Raw genomic sequence first — 24,068 nt, forward strand, 5'->3', positions numbered from 1 at the left:
TTGTTCTCTATATCAGATTTGTGAAAAGAAAAAGAGTGGGGCAGCAATAGTTACATTAAAAAGATTTATTGTATAATAGCTCAAAATAGAATTTGACACAATCACTTTGAGAATCATTAATGCTGAATGAAGATATCAGATGTTAGGCGAGGAAAGCTGTATAAGAACAGTAGTCCAAGATACTGAGCGCTAAGCATCAATCACTTTGACATACAAGAACAAAACAAGCAGTCACTTTTTCTTTTTGGATCAGTTATCAGACAGTGTTCCGTCTGCTTGGTTACAGTATGGTTCAGTCTGTGAGACATTTAGATGGGAAATGTAACACATGTCCCTGGACTGAATTCAAGTGTTCTTTATTTTCAGCCCAGCAGCCAAAAGCAGTCTTTTATATTGGATTTATGCACTCGCTGTGCACTGTCTGAGTGCCATGGCCCCGTTTAAATCCATCTGGTTTGGCTTAAGGAATTCTTTACAATGTGTTTCAACACCAAAACAATGTCATTGATACTGTACATATATAATTTATATAAAATAAATACAAATCTTTCCTACATTACCGTGACTTTTCAGAAAATGACATTTAGTATTTGTTTCTGCATTTGTCATTTTGATGAGCTCAGCAGTCGTGATGGAACAGAAGTTTGTCACTCTGCATTGGCTGTTTCTTGTTGCTCCCCTCTGTCTTCTGCTTGATGATCAGAGCCTTATGACTTTTGATTTCCTGGAAAAGAGCACTCGGGTGCTTTCCACTGTCCCATCCTTGGCCCGCCAGCAGCATCAGTACGAGCGCAAGGATCATCAGAAGTGTCGCGGCAGTGGACGTCAACTGCGGGCTGAGCTGCAGGCTGGCCCGTGGCTCTGCCACTTGCTTTGTTCTGAATGAGATGCATTGGGGTTTCCTGCTTGTTTTGCTTCTCTTGCTGGTATGCTTGCTGCCCTCACCGGTGCCTAAATGTAAACACACTCTGTAAAACGTCTCTGCCTGCAGGTGGGTCAAGTTGAAGCTGCATGTGCCGGCAAGGATGCGTATGGCGTATGCGGGTGCGTCGGAGCTCATAGCTTGCCAGGACAAACGAGTTGATGGGAAATTGCGCCTGTTCTGCCAGGACATTATAGCATAGTGTTCTCCAGTCTCCATCACCTTTAAACTCGTCCCCGCTTTGAGCAATGAAGGGCCCTCGGGGTTAGGATCCACCACCCTTCTCCGTGTCTTGTGTCGTCTTTGCACGGACACGGTAACACTACGTGTATCAGCTCCCAGAGTATTCTCAGCTATGCAGGTGTACAAGCCGGCTTCTTTCGGGGTGACCTTTCTGATTTCCAGAGTTCCCTCAGGCAGGAGCCAATAGCGTTTGGTGGAGAAATCACCTTGGGCCTGGTTGGGGGAGATCCTGGAAACAGATGCGATTCCTTGGGTGGCTGTGAGGGAAGAAGCTGTTGGTCCCTCAGATGTGTTGCTCAAAGCTGGTCCAAGTCTCAACCCTGTGGGAGTCACCCAGTAAAGTAGAGGCTGCGGCTCTGCGAGAGCCCTACAGTGCAAAAGAAGCTTCCCTCCTTCTCTGACACCCACGCTGGAGGGCAGCGAGGCGCTGGCGATTGTTGGGAGGCAGGAGGCTGACATCTCCCTGGAGGACACCTCCCTCACCCTACGAGCCTTCAGGTCTGGTGGGTCTGAGCACAGCGTCGATTGCGGTTGGATGAAGCGCACCACCCGAGATGGTTGCTGGTTGCTGGCCGGTGCGTCTCGGTGAGGGTGGGAGGCGTCCTTTGCGGCCCAGTGAAACAGACAGTCACAACGGAGTGGGTTGGAGTGCAGGCTGACCTCCTGGAGTCTGGGCAGGGAGCTCATGGTGTGACGATGCAGAGTACTGAGATAGTTTGAGTTGAGCATGAGACTCTCAAGCCTGCTCAGCTGCGCAAATGCCTGCGGGTGAATGAAGGACAGTCGGGGGTTGTTGGTGATCTCCAGTTTGGTCAGCTCTGGGAGGTTCTCTAACGCCGCTCTCTCAATGGACAGCAGCTCCTCCATGTTGTTGAGGCCTAGCTCCTTTAGGTGGACCATATCTCGGAAGTCTCCCGTGTTGATCAGTTTGATTCGGTTCTTGTTAAGATCAAGAAACTTGAGTCCTTTCACTCTCTGCAGAGCCCGACTGGGCACCTTGATCAGTTGATTATCGTAGAAGGAGAGACTCTCCAGATCCTCCAACCCATCTAGAGCATTGTCAGCTAAACCTTTCAAGCCCATACCACCAAGAACAAGACTGCGGAGGGATTTCAAGGCTAGGAAACCCTGCTCAGGCAAGGTTTCTACTGGGTTTCCTCCAAGCATGAGAACTTCTAGGTTCTGCAAAGCCTCAAACCACCTTGGATCAATGGTGGTGAGTCTATTGTTGTTAATGTGCAGACGCAAGAGAGAGTTCAGGCCAGTAAAGGCTCCGGGTGCGATAGAACATAAGTTGTTATGGCTGAGAAAGAGCTCCTGTAAAGCCAGCAGTGAGGAGAAAGAGGCCTCTGGGAGGTGACTGAGATGGTTTTCCTCCAGGTGTAGAGACAGCAGAGACGGCAGAGACAGATTTGGCGTAATAGCCCTGACACAGCTGAAGTGATTCTGTGAAAGGTCAAGATCAGTGAGGTTGGGGAGCCCGTGAAGCACAGCCACCTCCATTTCAGACAGATTGTTCCCCTGCAGGTGCAAGGTGTGTGTGTCAAAGGGCAGAGGCCACGGGAGTCCAGTCAGCAGAAGGTCATTACAGTCCACGGTGGGAGCTTCGTGGTAAACCGAGTCTGGGGAGAACCACGGCTTGATGTGACACACACACCGCCCTGGGCAGGGTACATGCCATGGCAGCGCTTGAGGCAATGAGCCCAGCGCTCCGAGCATGCACACACTGACAAACAGGAGACACTGTGATTGTAGAAGCATCAACATTGGCCTCATAATCCTAAAGGGGTCACGGGTGCCGTTTGGAGAAGGTTTTAAGATCTTGTTGAGATCTGACGAAGTCAACTGTCGGAGAGTGTGCTCAGATGGCAGAAGATGGTTAGAATCGCTTTCACCGGTATGAAATTCTTAGGCAAACGGGGAAGGATAATCATACCAAGTTGCTTGGCACACAGGGAATCTACCGTGTGACTCTTTAGGAACAATTCGGACTGCAGCGGTAGAACATGATGACCGTCTTTTTCTTGTCACGCCATCAATCTCACATCCTGGCGGTGGGCGGACGACTCTTGGCTCATTGCTTGCTGCTCTATCAAGCGCACACACACACACGGAAAAAGAAATAGAAAGTGGAGTAAAGTGTAATTCACTGATGGATAAGTAGCAATTGTCATAAGCATGGCTATCTGTAAAAAGAAGTCAAAGCAAGGTCTAGTGCATTGTTGCCATGGAAACAGAATTATTCTTGCTGTGTTCCTTTGCTTGTAATTTGTTTTGGTCCAATCTGTGCACCAGTTGATAAGAATAACATTAAAAGAAGTCATGAGTGGGGCTTGGAACCCTTTGACTGCATCTATAAAGCGCCTAATCAATGTTTTCGCCATTGTCTGACTAATTGTGAGTGCTGAGAGAGAAGCATTTACGATCATGCCACTGTGCATTTAAAAAAACAAGCATGGATATCAACTCGTTCTTATCGTTTGTATTTGTAATGAAATAACAATTACAGTGCAGCTCAGCCATTCATTACATTCAACTTGCCGACTCAGAGAACTTTTGCCAGCCCGCTATCTTTAATGCCCGCGGCAGCAAACATTCTACAAAGACGGACGAGTGAGTATTGTACGACAGCGCGTTTGTGTCAACATCGTCTCGGTGCAGATCTTTCCTCCCGGGGTCCTTCTTCCGTCAGCCATCCGCTTTCATCTCCGCTCTCTCGTCTTTCCACGTGCAACCTGCTCAATAATGTATTGGCCGTTTAATTTGGATGTTTTTGCCTTTTGCTCTCAAATGTCAACGATGTTAGTTTCAGGAACGCAGAGCGATGCACTGACTGCATGCCTGAGAAGTTTTTGGAATTCATACCCCTGGTAACTGGAGCTTCTTTTTCCTCAGCATTCACCCTGGTTGGCTTTCTTTTTTTTTCCCCTCCATTTTGTCATCATAGTTGACCATGTGACAGTTGTGTCTTTCTTTAATTGATTGTATCCATGCTGATTCAAAGTATATGAATTTAAAAAAAAAACAGAAGAGAGATCTGCAGAAAATATATTCAGCATTGTGATATGTTCGTACTGCAGCTCATGCATTTTCTAGAAGCAACTTTTCATTAACAAGAATTTCTCTGTTCTTTAGACACTTCGAAGGACTCGATTCTAAAAGAAAACACTGTTTAGTGGTAGTGGAAAAATGGAATCCTCCTTAGCTTTTCATATTTCTAAAATGCCACTCGCACCTCCTTGTTCACCTGTTAGCATTACATCTGAGCTGAGTGCCTCCCGTGCTTTCACTATTCTATCAAGCTTTGAGCTGAAAACAAAACCCACCAGCTTTTTCATTAACACATTGATAAGAACATTACATGCTTATCTCTGCTGTTCCTCTTATCTAAGAACAAACTCGAGCTAGACCTTGAAGCTTTTTTTTTTTTTAAGCTGCTGGAGGTGACAAATGACTGCTTGTATGAAGAACGTAAATACATTTGCATGTACTCAGAGGAGGCATTACATGCAGGAGTGCGGGATGCTTTTGACAGAGATGGAGAACCTGGATAGAGACTGTACTTGGCCAAAAAAAAAAAAAAAGAGGCGCATGATAACGCAGGCTGTTGCTGCAGACGCACGTATCCACAAACTTATCATATTTTTCCTCTCCATCTGTAAAGCACTCACACCGAGCAAATATGCATGCATGCATGCATGCATCCACCGTGACATGTGTACATGTCTGTGCTATCATTTCTGTTTTCTTACCCGAGCTGCAAGGATCACTCCATCGCTGTGTTCAGCCTTGCTTCCAGAGCGGAGGGTGTTATTTCTTGTCTCCCTCTCAGCCACACAATTAAGATTCTTGAAATATCACGTCTATGCTGCACTGGAGCTGGGAAGAACATTGACTCTCTCTCTCTCTCTCTCTCTCTCTCTCTCTCTCTCTCTCTCTCTCTCTCTCTCTCTCTCTCTTGGCTCTGCAGCAGAGCTTCATCCCTCGCATCCTGCCTCCCCTCTTCCACCGCCTGCCTCACTCGCTCTCTCGTTCTCTTCTCCTCTGTCACATGCTGATGGAAAAATACTTGCAGTGGGATACAGTGTGTGTGGATGACAGGTTGTTTCTGTATGCATCTGGTTTAGTTGGGGAAAATAAATACTTTATCTTATCGTCTTATCAAACTGACACTGTCGACATTCATGCAAAGCTGCCGTGCTTACGTTGTTTCGTGCATTCTCTTAATGTGATTAGGTGCACCACTGGGTATAAGTTTTCTTGTTCAAAACAAATCCACTCATTGAAAGCCCTCAGCCGTGATTCGAAAACAGGATAAAATCTGAAAGAGATGAATAGATGAATCAGAATGGGATTATTGGAGTCTCACACTAGTCTACAGTACTTGGAAACTGTTTTGTAAATTGCAGTTATTTTTTCAGTGTCGCCTTAATAGCTATGGCAGAGTTTTGTGGAGCTGGTTAACATATCACAAAAATTCATTTTCTTGACATATTTGAAGAAAAATGCAAGTTTGTTTGTTTTATTGTCATTAAAAAATAAATAAAAATAAATGTTTTCATCCAAGTCAATATAGATAGTCTCCCATGTGGGTAACTAAGATCCTGTCAGACACAACCATTTCACAAATAAAAGATGCAATAAAGCTTCCAGAAGCAATAAAGAGCCCATTTCCCTTTCATTCATTGTGGCAGTAAACTAAACAAAAAAATTAAATATATGTTTCATTTGAAGCACGCGATAAACAGTATCAAATGTCTTCAGACAGTTTAAAACGATGTGAATGGCAACAAGAGTCCAATGGTGCAGCCAGCTGCGAAAACTGCTTGCAGCCATACATTTTTTATTCAGCACTTAGAGTGCTAATTAAATGATGAAGAAGAGAAATACAGCTTCTGGACTGGGAACAAGAAAACACCGGAGCCACAATGAAAGCTTCATGTGAGCCATTGCAGGTATTGTCCATATCGTAATATCACTGTGTGTTTGTTTGTGTGTGTGCGTGTGTTTGCTCACGTGCTCTGATTTGATTTTGTGTCATCCACTGTGATTCAGCTGTTGTTTTCTTTCCCTCAGAGTATTAACCTAAGAAAACTCCCCAACATAATCTTGCTATTTTTCTTGGAACTCTCATTTACAGTTACGAATTTGTGAGAGTTTGCAGCCCTTGAATTGATGGGAGAACGCAACTGTGCAAAATAGGAGGAGGAAGAACAGGAATAAATTCAAGAGGCCGTCCAACAAGTGAGTCAACTAAGGTACAAACCATTTTTGCAGCTTTAGGGCAGATCTTTCTGATTGTGTGTGCACGCACGTGTAGAGTGTGCGTGCACCTAAGTCCAGCTTGCTTCTCTAATGCGTTTCCCTTCATTTGCCGGATTCACAACACAGCCAGCACACAAAAACTTGCACACACCCACATGTCCTGCTGACTGAAAAGCAGCAAGGATAAGTGGTAGCTTGCTGAAAGGAAGCGAAAGAGAGGAGGTCTCCATAGCAACACAGAGGGGTTGTTGTGCTTTTATCGTTGCATTTTGCCTTCATATCAGTCATACTGAATCGGTCTTACCTTTCTGTTTTACTCTGGGTGTGGTGTTAATTCCACCCTCCCCAAAATAGGTCACTTCATTAGGTACAGCTGCACATGTGAGATCCATTTCTGAATTCCAAAAAATGATCAGCATGGTGTACTAGTGGTTTTGGCGCCTGCATCACAGTCTGAGATTGGGGTTGGAATCTCGACTTGTGTGGCGTTTATAAAGTTTGTAATGTCCATAAATTGTCGTTGTAATGTTTTTGGTGCAGAACCTTTATTGGATCTCATTATTGGGGGAAAAAATAAAAATAAGTAGAACCTAAATGAGTTTGTTTTATCTAACTCAGGGACTTTACAGCTGTCCTCATTGCTTTTGTTAGCATTCCAAAAGCTAAATTTTATTACTAAAGCTAACGCTGCATTCGGGCTATTATACGACGCCGTCAGCAGTACAGATATCTTGACATCATAGCAGGGGATCTGAATCATGCTGAATTAAAAGCACTCCTCCCCAAATTACATCAGCAATGTGCAACAAGAGGAGAAAATAAACTGGGGCTACAAAACCAAGGTGTTAGTGTATGTGGGTCAGTCAGACCATATATCTTTGCTGCTGTTATCAGCTAAGGAAAAGTGCCCCCACCACACAGCCAGAGTTGTTAAGATCTGGCCCAATGGCTCCTCTCAGCAACTTCAGAACTGTTTCAAGGCAAAAAAAAAAAAAAGCTGCATGTGTTCAAATAGCAGCAGTTTTGGATTATATTGGTCTTGCAAGAGCGCCAATTGAATTGCATGTTATTTCAAATGAAGTGATGATTGTTTTGTACAGTAAATTGGAAAATATAAAAAAAAATTCTGAGATGTTCATATCAACTGAGGTGGCTCTTCTCGTACAGGACTTCTTGTAGGGACTCAAGCACAACCCGCCCACCAACACAGACACGCACGCACACTTACACGCACACATTGTGTGCGCACACGTGGGAGATGCGCACATCGGCGGGAAATTGGGAATTTGCTGCCATGGTGACAAGGCTTGCAGTATCTAATAACAAAGGGATGTTAAGGAGCCTGCAGTTTGTGTGTGTGTGTGTGTGGGGGGGGGGGGGGGCAGCAGAAGGAAACACAGATTCATAGAAAAGGCTAACAAGTGAATACTTTTCACTCTGTCGTAACTCATAACTGTCACATCTCTATGAAACAGTGACATTGTAGACCGTAAGTGCTGTCATCATCTGTTCCCTGGTGTATACGTCAACGTATTCCCCTTTCTTGTTTTGAGTGTCTTTCAGTGACCTCTCTGTTGAAGTGTGCAATATTCTTTAATCATTTCTTAGAGACATTTCATGGCACATGTTGAGTGTGTGTGTTGCGTGGGTGGCAGCACAGGTCTATGTTTATCTGCAGGTTCTCTGTGTGCGTGGTTGCCATGGTAAAGGTGACAGGGGAGAGTTTGCTAAGTGCTTCAATAAGTTGAGGATAATTATTGCAGCAGAAAATGGATATAGTCGTGCTGCTTTTTATGATAAAGAGTCATATGGCTGTGATTGCATACATAAGTGCACTTGAAGCAAGTGGAGAAGATTGCAGAATTATGGATGAATGGATTTTTTTCATTTTTATTTCACTGCATAGTACCTGATGTAACAACTGTATATATGCACATGAATATGAGGTGTAGTCTTGAAATGCATGTCTCCTTTTGTCATGTATTCTGCTACCATATTTTAATTCAGTGATAAGAAAGGAAGGATTGGCAAAGGGTGTAGAAATGTTCATCTTTTCACTTGTACTCCAAGTTCAAATTTCATAAATAGTGTCACGTTTCCGTATTGTCACATACTACTGAATACCGCCATTGACATTTGTTCACCATCTGTTGCTTTGGAGGCTTTTTTTCTGCAGTTTTCCTCTGAATAACGTTCTCCTCGATGGATGTCCAGAAAAGGATGCCATTCCTCCGAAGGGTAGCACAGTGACTTTATGCGCTGCAAGGAATAGTTTGCATTATGGATCGAGGTGACAACTTTCACTTTGCACCTTTTTTGGTGTGTGAAAAATGTGTTCAAAACACCTTCCAAAGATTTCCTTCTGTTCTGCTCAGCTTATAAACTGCAATGATGAGGATGCATACGAGTGGAAGAGCAGCAATGCACCAACCCAATGCCACTGCCCAAGATGGGAGCTTTACCCCTCCATAGTTGGGGGCCTCAAAAGACTTTAGAGACCACACCAGGATGGCCTAGACAACAGGAGTTAGGTGTTAGTAGAATTCCCCGCAGACATGTTTCTGATTCAGAAGCAACTCGAAATTACCAACATTCTGATCGACAGCTAAATTTTTGTTTTAATTGCTTTATTTTCATGTCCAGTGGATATCTATTGTGAGGTGCTGTCAAAATCTGCGCAGAGGCGGGCTTGAAAAGTTTGGATATTTTCGCAGACACAGCTTGGTGCAGTTTAAAACAGGTATGTAATTTACACCGTTGTGGGCATGAACACAACCGACTTGTTTCACATCCATTCCAAGCCGCTCATTCCCTTTAAAATCAGTGCACGAGGCAATGATCCAAATTAAAAAGGAAATAATGAGGTTGAATTTACCAACAGGATACACGGGCTGATAACGAACCAACAGGCTTTCCACCATAGCCAGAACCAAACGCTCTTTTTCCCAATCATCATCTCAAGGTCCTCAATTAATCGGTTCATTCCTGCAACAGAATGTGTACACTTAAACTACAAATTATTTCTACTTGTTTTTTTACAGTTTTTTTTTTGGTCAATCCTACCATATATGTAGATGAAGCCAATGAGCTCCATCAGAGCCAAAACAAGCAGAATCCAAGTTGATATAAAGGCATCCATTAGACTGACCCAATATATTCCCGCCTATCACACAGACAAACTGCGCATGAACATTGTTATAAGACATCGCTGTAATAGCACTTATCCGCAGACGCACCTCTGTGACTAATGGCAGGCCTAATAAAAAGACGATACAGGAACAACCAAAGTTTACGTAGGCCCGCTTTGATTTCGGGAAGGCATCAGTGATGCTGGTGGAGACCACCTCTGATGAAAGACAACAGGCGTTAATGATGACGATGCTTCATTTTAAAGTGGCCATTTGCAATTTGCATGGCATCCAATGACCTTACCTAAATTTGTGAACTGAGAGTCCAGGCCAATGACAAATATCATGAAAAAGAAGATGATTGACCAAAAAGTGGAAATGGGAAGCTTGGTCAGGGCTTCTGCATATGTAATGAATGCCAGGCTGAATCCTGCGTAAAGATAGCTCATTGCGTAAGACAACAATAGCATTTGGATTTTGTGCTTTGTCAAATGTCTTACCGTCGTTCACCACTTTGTCAATAGGAACTCGGTAGATGTAGGACATGTGACCCAAAATGGAAAAGATGGAAAAGCCTGCTAAGATACTTGTTGCTAGAATGGCATTGAAATTGACACGTGAAAAACACACAAAAAACATTAGGCTTTATTTTCAAGCAAATCTAGATTGGCCTGCGTTTGTTGGCCTACCATGGTTGATGAAGCTTATGGCCATAGAGTCGATGAACATATTGTTGTGGAACTTGCCATAAGAAGCAAGAGTTATAAGTCCCCCACTAGCAATCGAGAGAGAAAACGCCGTCTGAGTTGCCGCGTCTTTCCAGACCTAAAAATACATTGGTTTGTTATTTTGCAATGGCTCTGAAGATGGCAGAGGTTGTTGATGTCAACGACCAAACATCATCTCGCCACTTGCTGTCCACATCACAGTTGCTCAGACGTACCTCCCAATCACAGCTCGGCTTGTGAATGTCACATGACCAAACTCAGTATACATAATGCTCACTACTTCTCACCTCTGCTTCTGTCAGTTTTGTTAGGTTGGACTTAGCGCCAATGTAGAAATCTATGCCATCTCTGGCTCCTTCGAGTGTTGCCCCTCTGATCAGCAGGATCACAAGCGCCACATACGGGAACAAAGAGGTGAAATACATAACCTGTAAAGAGAGACAGTACATATCAACAAAAGTCAATTCTAGGGGTGGCCAATTGAGACTAGCTAGGCCTGCTCTGCTGGCCAAAACGCAATCAGAAGCACTGACTTCAATTTATATGTTCCTGCTGTTTCTCGTCTGATGTTGTAGATGTAAGATAAGAGCTTGACTTACTTTTCCTGATGACTTGATTCCTTTGATGAGTACTGCAGCAACAAGGATGGAGCTCAGCAGCAAGCAGAGAGCCAAGTGCCAAACTATTGGACCCGTCTCCTCGATATTACTGGATCTCCGCAGAGCCACGCGACTGAATGAGAGGGGAAAGTACTTCTCACTTACAAAGAGATTAACTAAGTCCTGCTAATGTGTTTGAAGATGTGAATAAGAACATCCTTACTTCCAGTACTGCTCACTGGCGCTCTGGGCCCCAAGTGTTAGCTTGTCAGATGAAGTGTAAGTTCTGTTGTCCTGAGTCCAGTTGGCCAATAACGCACTGCTTGTATTGCAATGTACTAAAATGGAAGAGATGTTGACACAATTACTCCCCCCCCCCCCCTTGGAAGCACTGATGAAAACAGTGTGAAGTCCCCACAATTAATTTAATTATGAACTATGAACTGAAAAAGTTCATTTTAAAATTGATGAACTCAACACTGCCCACAAAGCAATCACAATAGACAGCAAAGAGAATTAAATGAAAGTTGCCACTTGGAGACTTTGTGCTGAAAGCTCAAAGAAGTTTAAATTCACTGATCACTGAGAGTTGTATTTAAAAAATGTGCATGAGTGTTGTCTTTTTGCATGTGACGTCTTTGTTCCCTTCAAACATCTCACGCTGTTCAACTCAACAAGGAGTACCTAAAGATGCGTCGCTGCAGTTTTTATCGTTTGAGCTTCGGCACACGTGCCACGGCAAAGGAGACTGGAAGGAGGCGAACAGGTAGAAGATGCCATAGGACACAATGACGTTGTAGTAGATCGACATCAGGCCGGTTAAAATGATCATTCCGATGCCGACCCCTGCGAATGGGTCAAAATGTGCAGTAATATTAGATTGCTTTGGATTTTTTTTGCAGTCATTTTTACTTTTTTTAAAATTGAGTATTTAGCTGGTTGCTTGCATGGATTCTTCAACAAACATTAAAGGACTATATCTGAGACCACTCAAGTGAATTCAAGGATTCCCCACCCTGAAGTAGAGGCACGGCTCTCCATACATTGACTGCTCCTTGACTGGAGAATTGACCCACGGCACTTTCTAGGAAGTAAAGTGGAGTCCCGAATAAAACCAACATCGTCAAGTAGGCAATCAGAAAGGCACCTGCTTGACAGAAAGAAACAAATAGTATCACCAATCCATTTGTAACTCTCACACGTCAACGTCATTCAAAGCATTTCTAACGTGGAACTTTTACCCCCGCCGTGTTTGTAGGTCAAATAAGGAAATCTCCATATATTTCCCAGACCGATTGTGTAACCAATCAAAGAGAGGATGTATTCTGTCTTATTGGTCCAGTTTCCTCGCTCTGGATTCTCATCACCGCCATCAACCGCAGGAGGATCCTGCACAGAGATGTTGTTCATGCAACACTTTACCTGATACCGTATCGAGCTAATGCCGTTTGTACGTTTTAATGGTGGAAACGGTTGTAATATTTGATATTGGTGTATCGCTACTGTACTGACTGTTTGCCCCCCCACGCTTCTTTCGTACAGTTCCGTTTATTGCAACACTTTTCTTCCTTTGAACAGGTGCCAAAAACAATTCTTTGCTTTGGATGTGAAGTGCAAAACGGGTAACTAAGGTAAAAAATAAACAGTAATGGTATAATAGCCAGGGGGACAGAACTGATTGTGCAAATGTTTGTCAAAGTTGAAATGGACCCTCAAGGGCTCAGGGCCTCCTTTATTTTTTAAATTTGGTCTATTCAGACTCAAATACTTTCCCAAGAAAATATGTAATAGATAATAATATGAACATGTATGTCTGCCTCCACAATCAGATGAAAAAGAGCTATATAGAAATTTCTGTGTATACCTATACAAAGCTAATAATGCATTTTTACCTGGTTAAGAGATATTAGTTTAACAATGTATTATTTAATTGTAGTTGTAGTTTTGAATGATGAAGAACTTCACACCATCGGACTCTGGGGTCTGATTAAGTATACCACAAGTGAGCTAAATTTGCTGTTATATTTACAGAAGTAACTTTGGGGTGAATTAACTTTTATTTAAGGGTGTACTACTTTTACTCCAGTACAGTGAGCTACATTCTACTTGCCATCTGTACAATGATTCGACTCAAAATTAATTTACTATGACATTTGAAGTTCCCGTCTTACCTGATCTGTTAGAATAGGCGCGTCTTTGGGAGGGTTGATGTTAGATTTCCACATTTTATTGTTGCAGCTGCTTCCAGGTGGTTAAAAGTGAAACTGATCGGAAAAATTGACGTCTTCAATGCTATCCACCAGCAGCCCCAAAAGTCGATTTTATTATTTTTTAAACAAAGGATTCAACAAATTTATCTGCTCCTCATATTCATCTCCAGTGGTTCACTGCACACTGGTGATGTGCATTCCAGTTCTTTTAAGTGAACTGAATCTTTAGAATTAGTTCACTCAAAAGATTAGCTCAAACGAATCGTTTTTTTTTTTTTTTTTACCACAACAACACACACAACTAAGCAATACACCAGACAAAAACAATCACGTAAACACATGAAGTGGCCTGTGATTAGGTACACCTCATGGACACTTCAATAGGTACACGACACGAAGTAAAAAAGAAAAAAAAAGCAAACGATTCTTTTGAACAAATCTTTTGAGTGAACTGATTATAAATATTCAGTTCACTTAACTGGACTGCACATCACTAGTACAAAACAGTGCAGACGGCCAGGGGTTGCCAGGTCAAAATAGCTGACTGGTTAGTGACACGGTCTCTTGATCAGTAAGAACCTGGTTTGATCCCAAGTATGAGCATATACCTGAATGAGCTTTTAGAATTGGAACCTCGCTTTGCATGCATATGCTAACAAATGCAAGTATTTATGTGTAAATGCACTTTTCACTTTCATTGAAGCTTTGACCATGATTTTTCCCGAATGAAGTGGCCTGTTATTAGGAACACCTAAAAATGGCGGTGTACCTAATAGAGTGTCAGATGACATCACTGTTCAAACAGCCAATGAGAAAGTGGGGGTGAGGGCGGGTGTGGCACTTTTCACTTAAACCAGGGGTGTCGACCTCCAGTCCTCAAGGGGCCGCATTCCAATATGTTTTCCAGGTTTCCCTCGTTAAACACACCTGCGTGAAAAGTTTTAGCTCCTTTTGAACGTGAAAGTGGCTAAAACTTTTCACGCAGGTGCGCTTAACGAGGGCATGTTGGAAAACATGTTGGAATGCGGCCCCGAGGACTAGAGCTTGACACCTGTGACCTTTGACCATGATATTTCCCTAATAAAGTGGCCTGTTATTAGGTACACTTGAAAAGGGCGGTGTACCTAATGGAGTGTCCGAGTGAGTCCCTCGTTAAGTGCAGGTGCGTGAAAAGTTTTAGCTCCTTTTGAACGTTAAAGTGGCTAAAACTTTTCACGCAGGTGCGCTTAACGAGGGCATGTTGGAAAACATGTTGGAACGCGGCCCCGAGGACTAGAGCTTGACACCTGTGACCTTTGACCATATTTCCCTAATAAAGTGGCCTGTTATTAGGTACACTTGAAAAGGGCGGTGTACCTAATGGAGTGTCCGAGTGAGTCCCTCGTTAAGTGCAGGTGCGTGAAAAGTTTTAGCTCCTTTTGAACGTGAAAGTGGCTAAAACTTTTCACGCAGGTGCGCTTAACGAGGGCATGTTGGAAAACATGTTGGAACGCGGCCCCGAGGACTAGAGCTTGACACCTGTGACCTTTGACCGTGATATTTCCTTAATAAAGTGGGCTGTTATTAGGTGAACATACTTTGAAACCCTAACTGTCTTCGCCCCACTCACTACAGTATTGGATTCCACCCCGCCGCCTAGGTAGTGGGTGTGATCCATTGGTTGGTTCCGCCAATTTGGGGGTGGGGCCACCTCATGTATTTACACATAAATACTTGCACTTGTTTGCATATGCAAACAAAGTGAGGTTCCAATTCTAAAAGCTCATACAGGTATGTGCGCATACCTGGGATCGAACCAGGTTTTTACCAAGAAAGAGCCCATGTCACAAACCAGTTGGCTATTTCGACCTGGCAGTCCAAGGCCGTCTGCACTGTTTTGTACTAGTGATGTGCAGTCCAGTTACGTGAACTGAATCTTTAGAATCGGTTCACTCAAAAGATTTGTTCAAAAGAACCGTTCGCTACACTTTCTTATTTATTTTTTGTTTTTTTATTTTTTACCTCGTGTCGTGTACTTATTGAAGTGTCCATGAGGTGTACCTAATAACAGGCCACTTCATTAGGGAAAAAGCTTAAGTGTAAGTGAAAAGTGCCACACCCGCCCTCACCCCCACCTCACTGAATCGTTCACTCACAGATCTGTTTAGTTGGTGAACGGGAAATGCAATTCACGACTCGTTCGCAAACGGGAAGTTACGTCGTTTTCTTCTTCGTTTTGTTTTACAGCTTCAATGCACATTACCGATACCTACTAGTTGAAGTCATATGAAGTGGAAAAAAACCCGAATCACTTTAGGAAGTGATTCGTTTGCTCTCGTTCACTGAAAAGAAATTCGTTCTTTTATACGAATCGTTCACTCACGAGCCAACACTACTGCACACTGTTGTCTTTCCATCCAAAACTCTGTCAGGTGAGTTTGAATCGCAGAATTTCAAGAGCTGCAAAGTGCAAAGGAAGCCCCATTAGTTTATTCAAAACAAACAGTAACCTGCTGGCTTTGTTTCTGCTCCAACTGTTCGGTGGATGCAGTTTACTAATTGGCCACTAGACGTCACTAGACTCACGCTGGCCGATGTTGGTGCTGTTATGAAACCATACAGTCACAAATTATTTTTACATATACACAACAGAATGACGAATAACTCGTTTCTAAAGCAAATCATTTATTTAAAAAGTGGTTCGACAACAATAAAGTACATTGAATAGACGAATTTGTTCAAAATCAAGATCATTTGCATTTTTAAAATTGTTTGAAATTAAGTAAAAATATGTGATTTGCTTAAAAAGGCCAAAATGTGTAGTGGCTCGATGTGAGTTTGTCACTTGTGTGCAAGTTAAATTGGTTCAAAATACATTAATCAGAACTTTGAGCTGGAGATGACATTTAGACATTGTTCTGGTTTGTTGAGATTACTGGAGCTCCTCCTGCGCCTGCAGTGTTCTTCTGCATACCGCTCACTGCGATGAATGTCTAGATAGGGATGCCAATGTTCCGAGGCAGAGCACAGTGACTTCACACGCTGTGAAAAGTCATACAGCAAGAAAATTGATGCAATGTGTTTATGGCATTCATGAGAAAAATATCAAGCAACGTGGGCATACACATGCATGAATGCTTGCACGTACACACACCTCCCACAATGTTCCTTGTGCTCTTATCAGCTTATAAAGAGCAATGAGCGGAATCCAAAGAAGGATAAACGCTTCCATGCACCATCCCAAAGCCAGAGCCCAAGCTGGGTATTGGACCGTTCCATAGGTAGGGGGTATGAAAGTCATCAGAGACCAGATAAGAATCACCTGTAAAATGAAAGTAATGTAAAATTAGTCATCCGAGACCAAATAAGAATCACGTGTAAAGTAAGTAACCCACGCTTTCGAGCCACAATCTGTCACAATCAAGACTCCCTGAAGTCAAAAGCTAATTACAATCACCACCTTATTAGGGCTATATATTTTTTTTTATGAGCAAGTCTGGCACAAAGTGCAGTGCAAATCTGCGCAGGGGCAGACTAGACTAAGTTCACCCAAAATATATCCAGTCAACCAACAATTAATACCCAACATCATTATATTATATCATCATGTATCTGGCACTACAACAAGGGAATGGACCGCAGGTCAACTGTAAATTTTTGGAGAGGCCCTAAAAACGAGGTGCATGGAGTGTACACTTACCACTATAACACAGGGGCTGATGAAGAACCAACATGTTCTCCACCAGAACCAATAACGCCAACTCTTCTTGCCAATCATCATCTCAACGTCCATAATAAAATAGTTTCCCCCTTAAGAAACAAAAACATTTTCATCTTCCCCATATTTAAGGTAATTATGCACTTCACTTCCATTTGTTTCAGTTGTCATATTTACCATATATGTAGATGAAACCAATGATCTCAAAGAGAGCCAAAATTAGCATGACCCAGCCTGCGACAAATTGGTCAACAAGAGTCACCCAATATATCCCTGCCTGGACACAAAATGGAGCAGGTATACTTCCACGACGATAAGAAACATGCTTAAAAGATGTACCTGTGTGACGTGAGGTAGACCAAGGAGGAAGAGAAGTACACTGATTAATATGGCCAAGGTGCCATGTTTGGAGGTGAGGCGTTTAGGAAAGGAGTCAATCAGGCATGTGATGATCACCTCTAGAAGGATTGACATGAGAGCTTTATCACACCATACAGAGAGGTTTGCTGCTCTCATCCAGCACAGTGAAGCCTCACCTACTGCTCCAAACTGGGAGTCCAGACCAACAGTCAGCAGCATGAAAAAAAATAAAAAGGACCAGATTGGAGAACCAGGCAGTTTGGACAGAGCGTCTGGGTATGCAATGAAGGCCAAGCCAAAACCTGCACAACAACACCAAAACATTTTTCCCCCAAACTCTACAATAAAAGCCTCATAAACTTAATATTTAGATGTAATTATATGTGACTCACCTTCCTTCACCACCTCTCCAACAGGCGTTTTGTAAACATGAGCTATGTGGCCCAAAATGGAAAATATGGCAAAACCCGCCAGCACACTGGTGCCTAACAAAGAGGGAAAATAGTACTGCAACTTTAGGGCTCAAAAGTGAACACCATTTAAAAGCACAGTTTTGTTACAACTTTTGGATTAGTTTAATGCAGGTGTACCTAATAAAGTGCCCGGAGAGCTTATATCTATTTCCCCAAAACAATGTTCATCATGCTCCTACCAGCATTAGTGAGTGTGACAATTAATGAATCCATCAAGGCATTGTTGTGGAATTTGCTATAAGAAGCAAGTGTTATGACTCCGCCCCAACCAATAGACAGAGAGAAGAAGGTCTGAGTCGCAGCGTCTTTCCATACCTGAAACACATAATGATGCTTGATATCATAACAAAACGACAATCAATCAATCAATCAATCAATCAATCAATCAATCAATCAATCAATCAATCAATCAATCAATCAATCAATCAATCAATCAATCAACTGGTTCCATACTTGTGCCTCAGCCAGCTTAGTCAAGTTGGACTCTGAGCCAATATAAAACTGGATCCCATCTCTGGCTCCCTCTAGTGTCACTCCCCGGATCAGCAGAATCACAAGCACTACGTATGGGAACGTTGCAGTAAAATACACAACCTAGAGGGAAAAGGTCAACTTTCTAAAAAAGCTTAAAGCTCCACAAAGCTGATTTTGTATGATATGACTCACTTTTCCTGATGACTTGATGCCTTTGATGAGTGCGGCACCAACAAGGATGGAGCTCAGCAGCAAACAGAGAGCCAAGTGCCAAACGATGGGACCTGTCTCGTCGATACTCGCGGATCTTTGCAGAGCCACGCGACTGTGGAAGAGGAGCCAGCATTTAAAAACAAATCCACTAATGGACACAAACATGTTTGAAGCCGGAACATTCTTACTCCCAGTATTGCTCACTGGGGCTTTGCACTGGTGCCAAGATCACGTCGGATGAAGGACAGGTCATGTTTGCTTGGCTCCAATTGGCCACTAAAGCACCACTTATATTGCAATATACTAGAAAATAGGAAATAATGGATCAATACTTCATGACTATAGATCTTGACCAACGTAATCTATAACATTTTTAAAAGCACCTCCAGGAGCGTCGCTGCAGCTGCTGTTGGTCCAACCGAAGCAGTCGGACCAGGGCAAAGGAGACTGGAAGGAGGCAAACATGTAGTACACGCTGTAGGCCATGATGACATTGTAGTAGACGGACAGCATAAAGGTCAAAATCACCATGGCAATGCCAGCACCTGAAAAGCAAGAGTCACATGGGTTGTTCTTCATATTTGTGTTCCTTCCCCTGAAGCACAATTTCCTGTTGGCCTGGTGTCTATTTGTCAAGATGAAATATTCCCTTGAAGTCAAACAATGCAGAGAATATGACAAATTCATTTAGAAAAACAGACTTTATAGATTAGCTCTGGTTCGACTAAAGCCACCTTTAGTCTATTTTAACCATTTTTTATGTTCATGATGTTTTATAGAGATGAAAAATGGGCTTCGGACTTTTTATTTATTTATTTATTGTTATTACAGATTTTCTTTAGGCACAATTGTTTTGAAGTACAATTTGCTAGTTTATTTGAAAGTAAATAATTGGAGGCCTTTTCAATTTTGTGACCACAAGTCCTTGAAAAAAAAAAAAAAAAAAAAAACAACTGCAAGGGAGTCATACAAATAAAACGCATTGTTAATCTATAATCAGGTACGATCGTCTGCAAATCTTACCCTGTAGGATCGGCACTGCTCTCCAGACGTGAATCGGGCCTTGGCTGCAGAATTGCCCCAATGCACTTTCCAAGAAGTAAAAAGGAATTCCGGCCAGTACCAACATCACAAAATAAGGTATCAGAAAGGCTCCTGCTCAAAGATAGGAAAAGGTTAGAGGATTCGTATCACATCAGATGTAATCAGATACACCTACCCCCTCCATTCTTGTAGGCCAAGTATGGAAACCTCCAGATATTCCCGAGGCCGACGGCATAGCCAATGGTAGAAAGGATGTACTCCTTCTTATTGGCCCAGTTGCCTCGATCGGTACTCTTATCACCCTCGTCCACGTGCACATTCTGTTGCAATGTCTCAACATGTCAAAAAAACATTAATAAAGTGCCACAATGTGTTTAGCAATACTATTGCAACTTGCGTGGCTTCATAGAATTGCCCAAAACAGAATCGATTGTTAACGAGTAAGTACCTGGTCAACAACGGCGGGGTTTGACGAAATAAAATCCTTCCATTTGTTCCAGCGGTATTCCCTCATGTCCTCCTCTCACGTTCTCCTGAACTCTTCCTCATCGAGCTTTCTCAGGTAGTTCTCTTTAAGGCTCGGTCAGGTTGAGAAGTGGGAGCTTCTCCACCAATCACAAGCACTCACTTGACCGCCCTTGAAATGCCATTGTGTGAGTGCGTACTGGTATTTCCCACTAAATGGGGACAAAAAGCCCTTTGCACTATAGTTGTGTGTGTGTGTGTGTGTGTGTGCGTGTGTCACCCTCCTATGCCTAGACAAGTAAAAAATGTTTTCATTAATTTGGAAAATGCTTGACCTTTTCCTTGTTGTGAACACGAGGCTTGTAAAGTTTGTCTCACCTTGTTGACCAAAAGAATATGAATCTTATCTATTTACCTCGAGAACAACTGGGGGGAGTTTATGTCTGACAATAGAGGCCATTAATTAACACAGAATCTCGACAATGCCAAATATTGATGGAGCAACAATATTTAGTATTGATGTCTAATAAGGTTTGGAGCTTTTGTGATATGACGGAGGCACTTAAAAATGCACAAACTAAACATTCTAAATACATACAAAATTAAAATGTACATACTAAATGTTGTTTGACTTTAAACATTTGTCTAATCATACTGACTAATATTTCAAGGTACAATCCTCCACCCTTTCCCTTTAGGCATCTGATTGATAGTGACCTTGGTTTTAAAATACTATTTAAAAAAAACAAAACAGTAATTATTTGAAATTTACTGTCATACTCAATACATAATTTGGTGGATGAACAGACTAAAAGTACACGGATATGATAATTTTTGTATGTTTTATCCATGCAAAAAGTAAATAAAAATATCTTTAATACCATTCGTCCACTTGTACAAAATCAAGCTTTGTCATTTTATTAACTCTACTCGCTACCTTAAAGCTCGACACGTGCTGATCGAAGCAAGAGTTAGGTCAATCTTGTCATCGATACTAATTCTATTTGATTATCAAGTATATTCAAGTATATCAAAAAGGGAAAGAAAAGTCACAGTACATTACAGAAACATTCAAAAACAAACCACAAGGTGGATAATGTTAGCGGTGTTCTGAAAAGGTTGATTAAAAGTCAATGCTGGAAGCCAAACGCAGACAGAGCGAGGAATCCGACGGGATATCCTCTTGACTGATCTCATTTCCATCCAGCCGCAGAACTTGCAGCTTGGAGAAATTGGTAACATCTACAATGTTGCAGAAACTCCCCAATGTGAACTCTGCGACGGCACAACGCAAACACAATTAATCATCTGCTGACATTAACCTCATCCGTACACATATGAGATCCGTAAAACATGGCCACATGTAGCTGGCACATTTCTTTCAATAGTTTTCACTCTGTCGTATGAACTCTGACTGCGTTGCTCCATGTGACGTTTTGGTAGCTAATAAAATCCCGCCAGTTCTTACCTTTGATGTGATTGGCTTGGAGATAGAGATGCTCCAGGGCGGTGCTGACCAGAGGGATTCTCTCCAGGCGGTTGAAGCTCAAATCTAGCTCTACCAGGCCCGTCACATTAAAGATGTTGGAAGGGAGGCCTTTGTCTGTGAGCTGGTTGTGGGCCATTCGCAGGTACTGCAGCTGCGTGAAAGCGGCCAAGAAGCCCTCAGGCAAGGAGGCAATGGAGTTGGAGTCCAAGTAGAGCTGGTGCAGTTGTTCAGGGAGAGCCTCTGGCACCTTAGGAGGAGAGACTTGGCATATACAAAGGCTCTTACTTTGGACATATTAAGTTACACACCTTTGTCAACTTGTTAGCGCTGACGTCCAACAGCGTGAGGGATGTCAGGGACTTGAGCGACGCACCCATGTCTGTGATAGCGTTGTCATTGAGATGCAGGATTGTGAGGTTATCCATTCCCTCCAAGTCTGAAGGTGTTACCTAGGCAACAAGTATACGTTATTATATGGCCTTGTAATGAGCAACAGCAAAATATAACAAGGTGCAAATCGATAAAGGATGCACAGAACGGGTAGAAGGCAAACTTTGTATTCTGTAAACTGCGTCATGCATTTTGTGGTGTAGGCGCTGCTAGCTAGCTAATTGCACACAGTAGTTTGTAGAAATGTAAGTAGCTCACAATTGGCAGAAAATCACCGGTGTGAACAAAGGAGCTCAGTTCTTACATAAAGGGGGAGGGGAAACTCCAAGGAGATGCCAAAGTGCATCATCGAGCTCCTTTTAAGCCGTGACGGAATAAAATGAATACATTTGGAAAACCGAAACGGTGGAAAAAGAGTGAGACAAATTTAGTTGGTAATAGCTAAGTTGTTCGAGTTACTTTATTAAACTTAAATGAATAACTGCAATCAGTTTCCTCAAACCACTTGAATAGTAAATAAATTCTTTCATTTAATGAATAATCATTATCATAATTATTTCAGAGAAATGATTTGTATGAGTATCCATCTACCACAATGAGTGACCTCGCCCGCAAGTGACACCACTGCTGCCAAGCAAGTGTTACCTTTTGAATGTTGTTATGGTTGATCCTCAGGTCTCGAAGGGTGCGAGGGAGGTTACGAGGGATGCTGGTCAAATTGTTGTGATTTAAATAAAAACGCTCCAGTTGTTCCAACTTCGAAAAGGCCTAAAAACAACATGTGGATCCTGATAAATAGCACACCAATCAATCTTGCCGCTTCTGAAAAGCTTTGCTATGTTTCTAAATCACTCTCAAACCAACGTGCAACTTGTGTGCTCTTGCAACTAATGAACATACCTTCTCGCTGATGCCATCAGATGTGAGCTGGTTATTGTGCATCATGAGCCACACAAGATTGGTTGCGTTCACCAGATCTGAGTCGGATATAGCTGAGATGGCGTTGTTTTGAAGGTATAAGTACTTCATTCGGGAAGGGATGGCGGGCATGAGTGTCAGGCCCCGTGCATCACAGTACATAGCAATGGAAAAGGTCGGGGGACAGTCGCATTCAGGGGGGCACTCGCCTCCTGCCTTGTCCTGGACGAAGCTCCGGCGGCTGTACAGCCAGCCAAAAGGATCTTGGCCATGGGAGGGAGGGAGTGCAAGCAAGGCAGACAAGAGGACGATAACAAGATGCATGGCAGCACACACGCAAAATCCTCTTTAACCTGAATGGTGACAGTTATTGAATTAGCACGCTCAAAAGGGTGCAAAATAAAATCCTTGCTTTTATAGGTGCATGCTATAATGCTACAGTTAAATAAACAAATATAGAAAAAAAAGCCACCACTAGCAAAGTTCTGCAATGGGATTGCCCGCGGGGAGCAACATTCTTCAAAGTCTTAATCCACAGGGAACCCAAGGAGGAAGTATAAAAAAGAAAAAAAAAGCCATGGTTACAATGCACTCTTTGTAGCTGGGCCTCAAAATTGGTCCAAATTTTCAATGTCTGAGGAGCAAAGAAAAACGCTCGTATGATCATATCAGCACATGCTAATGGAGCTCTTTTTAGGCCTCATACCGTTGTAATTGTGACACATTGAAAGACACATTCCTATACATGCATGCAAACACACACACACACACACACACACACACACACACACACACACACACACACACACACACACACACACACACACGGTTACACGTTTTACCTGTTTAGCAATACAGGCCCCTTCTCTGCTTCACCCTCGCTGTGTCCGAATGGTCCCAAGACTGGAGGGCACACTAACCAACAACAACAACAAAAAAATAGACGTCTCCGCCCCTTTTTTGCTCATTCACCGTGATGGTTTCTTCCACTCCACCATCCTGCACCCCTTTTCTAACACCCAGGTGAGAACATATTTATCGACCATTGTGCAAATACTGTTAGAAGCGCAATAACTAATATCATTGTGCGTGCAACCTGATGATTTATTTTGTAAATATAAGAGAGAAAAATGTTTTAAAGCAATGAGTAAAATATGAGCATAATGTCATCACCTATGATGGTCTCAGCCACTAGAGAGCGTATTGTCATGAAAGGATTTCCCTGAATTGCCAGTGACTATCAATCAAACAAAACTGAGATTTATTCTGTATGCAGCCTGCTTCGCAAAACTTCACATCTGTTGCTGAGCTTCCTCTCCAAGCAGTTGCTTCGAAAGGGTTAACTGAACACACGTGTGAGCTTGCCCACATGTTGGCTGTCTGGACTTAATGTGGGTCACTTCCTGCTTCCCTAATACCATCTGACTTTGTGTCCACTCTCTTCATTTTT

The 24,068-nt window shown here is 42.7% G+C and overlaps 4 protein-coding genes and 1 long non-coding RNA gene across 10 annotated transcripts in view; 1 reads left to right on the forward strand and 4 right to left on the reverse strand.

The window, feature by feature from the left end:
- Positions 1-50: 50 nt before the first annotated feature.
- Positions 51-5,110, reverse strand: LOC148390553 (leucine-rich repeat neuronal protein 2-like). Of its 2 annotated transcripts, none has more exons than XM_088390674.1 (2): positions 4,918-5,110; positions 51-3,249 (listed from the first exon to the last, which is right to left on the reverse strand). In XM_088390674.1, exon 2 carries the CDS (start codon positions 2,939-2,941, stop codon positions 620-622), a length of 2,322 nt encoding a protein of 773 aa, XP_088246800.1. In that variant the 5' UTR covers positions 2,942-3,249; positions 4,918-5,110; the 3' UTR covers positions 51-619. The 2 variants fall into 2 exon arrangements, with proteins under 2 accessions (XP_088246800.1, XP_088246799.1); XM_088390673.1 differs by having other exon boundaries at positions 51-3,254.
- Positions 5,111-5,346: 236 nt separating this feature from the next.
- On the forward strand, positions 5,347-11,807 carry LOC148390554 (uncharacterized). Of its 3 annotated transcripts, none has more exons than XR_015861445.1 (6): positions 5,347-6,120; positions 6,306-6,409; positions 8,592-8,720; positions 8,806-9,170; positions 10,589-10,700; positions 10,862-11,807. It is a non-coding gene; the product is annotated as an uncharacterized LOC148390554 (long non-coding RNA). The 3 variants fall into 3 exon arrangements; XR_015861446.1 differs by lacking the exon at positions 10,862-11,807 and having other exon boundaries at positions 8,806-8,963; positions 9,074-9,170; positions 10,589-10,852; XR_015861444.1 differs by lacking the exon at positions 10,862-11,807 and having other exon boundaries at positions 10,589-10,852.
- Positions 8,387-24,068, reverse strand: part of LOC148390555 (sodium- and chloride-dependent neutral and basic amino acid transporter B(0+)-like) — a 40,260-nt gene continuing 24,578 nt past the window's right edge. The window contains exons 1-15 of one of the 2 annotated variants that reach the window (XM_088390678.1): positions 13,057-13,273; positions 12,127-12,274; positions 11,901-12,032; positions 11,570-11,731; positions 11,109-11,223; positions 10,886-11,018; positions 10,574-10,714; positions 10,248-10,383; positions 10,059-10,151; positions 9,863-9,988; positions 9,667-9,776; positions 9,494-9,593; positions 9,306-9,415; positions 8,776-8,943; positions 8,387-8,689 (exon numbers count right to left, since the gene is read on the reverse strand). In XM_088390678.1, coding sequence (XP_088246804.1) covers positions 8,537-8,689; positions 8,776-8,943; positions 9,306-9,415; positions 9,494-9,593; positions 9,667-9,776; positions 9,863-9,988; positions 10,059-10,151; positions 10,248-10,383; positions 10,574-10,714; positions 10,886-11,018; positions 11,109-11,223; positions 11,570-11,731; positions 11,901-12,032; positions 12,127-12,274; positions 13,057-13,110 — 1,881 coding nt within the window. In that variant the 5' untranslated portion in view covers positions 13,111-13,273 and the 3' untranslated portion in view covers positions 8,387-8,536. Of the gene's footprint in view, positions 8,690-8,775; positions 8,944-9,305; positions 9,416-9,493; positions 9,594-9,666; positions 9,777-9,862; positions 9,989-10,058; positions 10,152-10,247; positions 10,384-10,573; positions 10,715-10,885; positions 11,019-11,108; positions 11,224-11,569; positions 11,732-11,900; positions 12,033-12,126; positions 12,275-13,056; positions 13,274-24,068 lie in introns of those variants that run through there. The other variant, XM_088390677.1, reaches the window with a different exon arrangement.
- On the reverse strand, positions 15,740-20,515 carry slc6a14 (solute carrier family 6 member 14). 2 transcript variants are annotated; one of them, XM_088390676.1, is made up of 15 exons: positions 19,805-20,515; positions 19,532-19,676; positions 19,336-19,467; positions 18,696-18,857; positions 18,501-18,615; positions 18,292-18,424; positions 18,079-18,219; positions 17,805-17,940; positions 17,545-17,637; positions 17,329-17,454; positions 17,132-17,250; positions 16,970-17,069; positions 16,775-16,884; positions 16,229-16,396; positions 15,740-16,116 (listed from the first exon to the last, which is right to left on the reverse strand). In XM_088390676.1, exons 1-15 carry the CDS (start codon positions 19,868-19,870, stop codon positions 15,955-15,957), a joined length of 1,908 nt encoding a protein of 635 aa, XP_088246802.1. In that variant the 5' UTR covers positions 19,871-20,515; the 3' UTR covers positions 15,740-15,954. The 2 variants fall into 2 exon arrangements, with proteins under 2 accessions (XP_088246802.1, XP_088246801.1); XM_088390675.1 differs by having other exon boundaries at positions 19,532-19,688; positions 19,805-20,513.
- Positions 20,709-22,942, reverse strand: fmoda (fibromodulin a). Its single transcript, XM_088390683.1, has 5 exons — positions 22,601-22,942; positions 22,346-22,468; positions 21,619-21,759; positions 21,290-21,557; positions 20,709-21,096 (listed from the first exon to the last, which is right to left on the reverse strand). The coding sequence occupies exons 1-5, from the start codon at positions 22,940-22,942 to the stop codon at positions 20,945-20,947; spliced, it is 1,026 nt and encodes a 341-aa protein (XP_088246809.1). The 3' UTR covers positions 20,709-20,944.

The sequence above is a fragment of the Syngnathus floridae genome, chromosome 11, assembly GCF_059516105.1.
Source record: "Syngnathus floridae isolate MCC-2025c chromosome 11, RoL_Sflo_1.0, whole genome shotgun sequence".
Lineage (NCBI taxonomy): Eukaryota > Metazoa > Chordata > Actinopteri > Syngnathiformes > Syngnathidae > Syngnathus > Syngnathus floridae.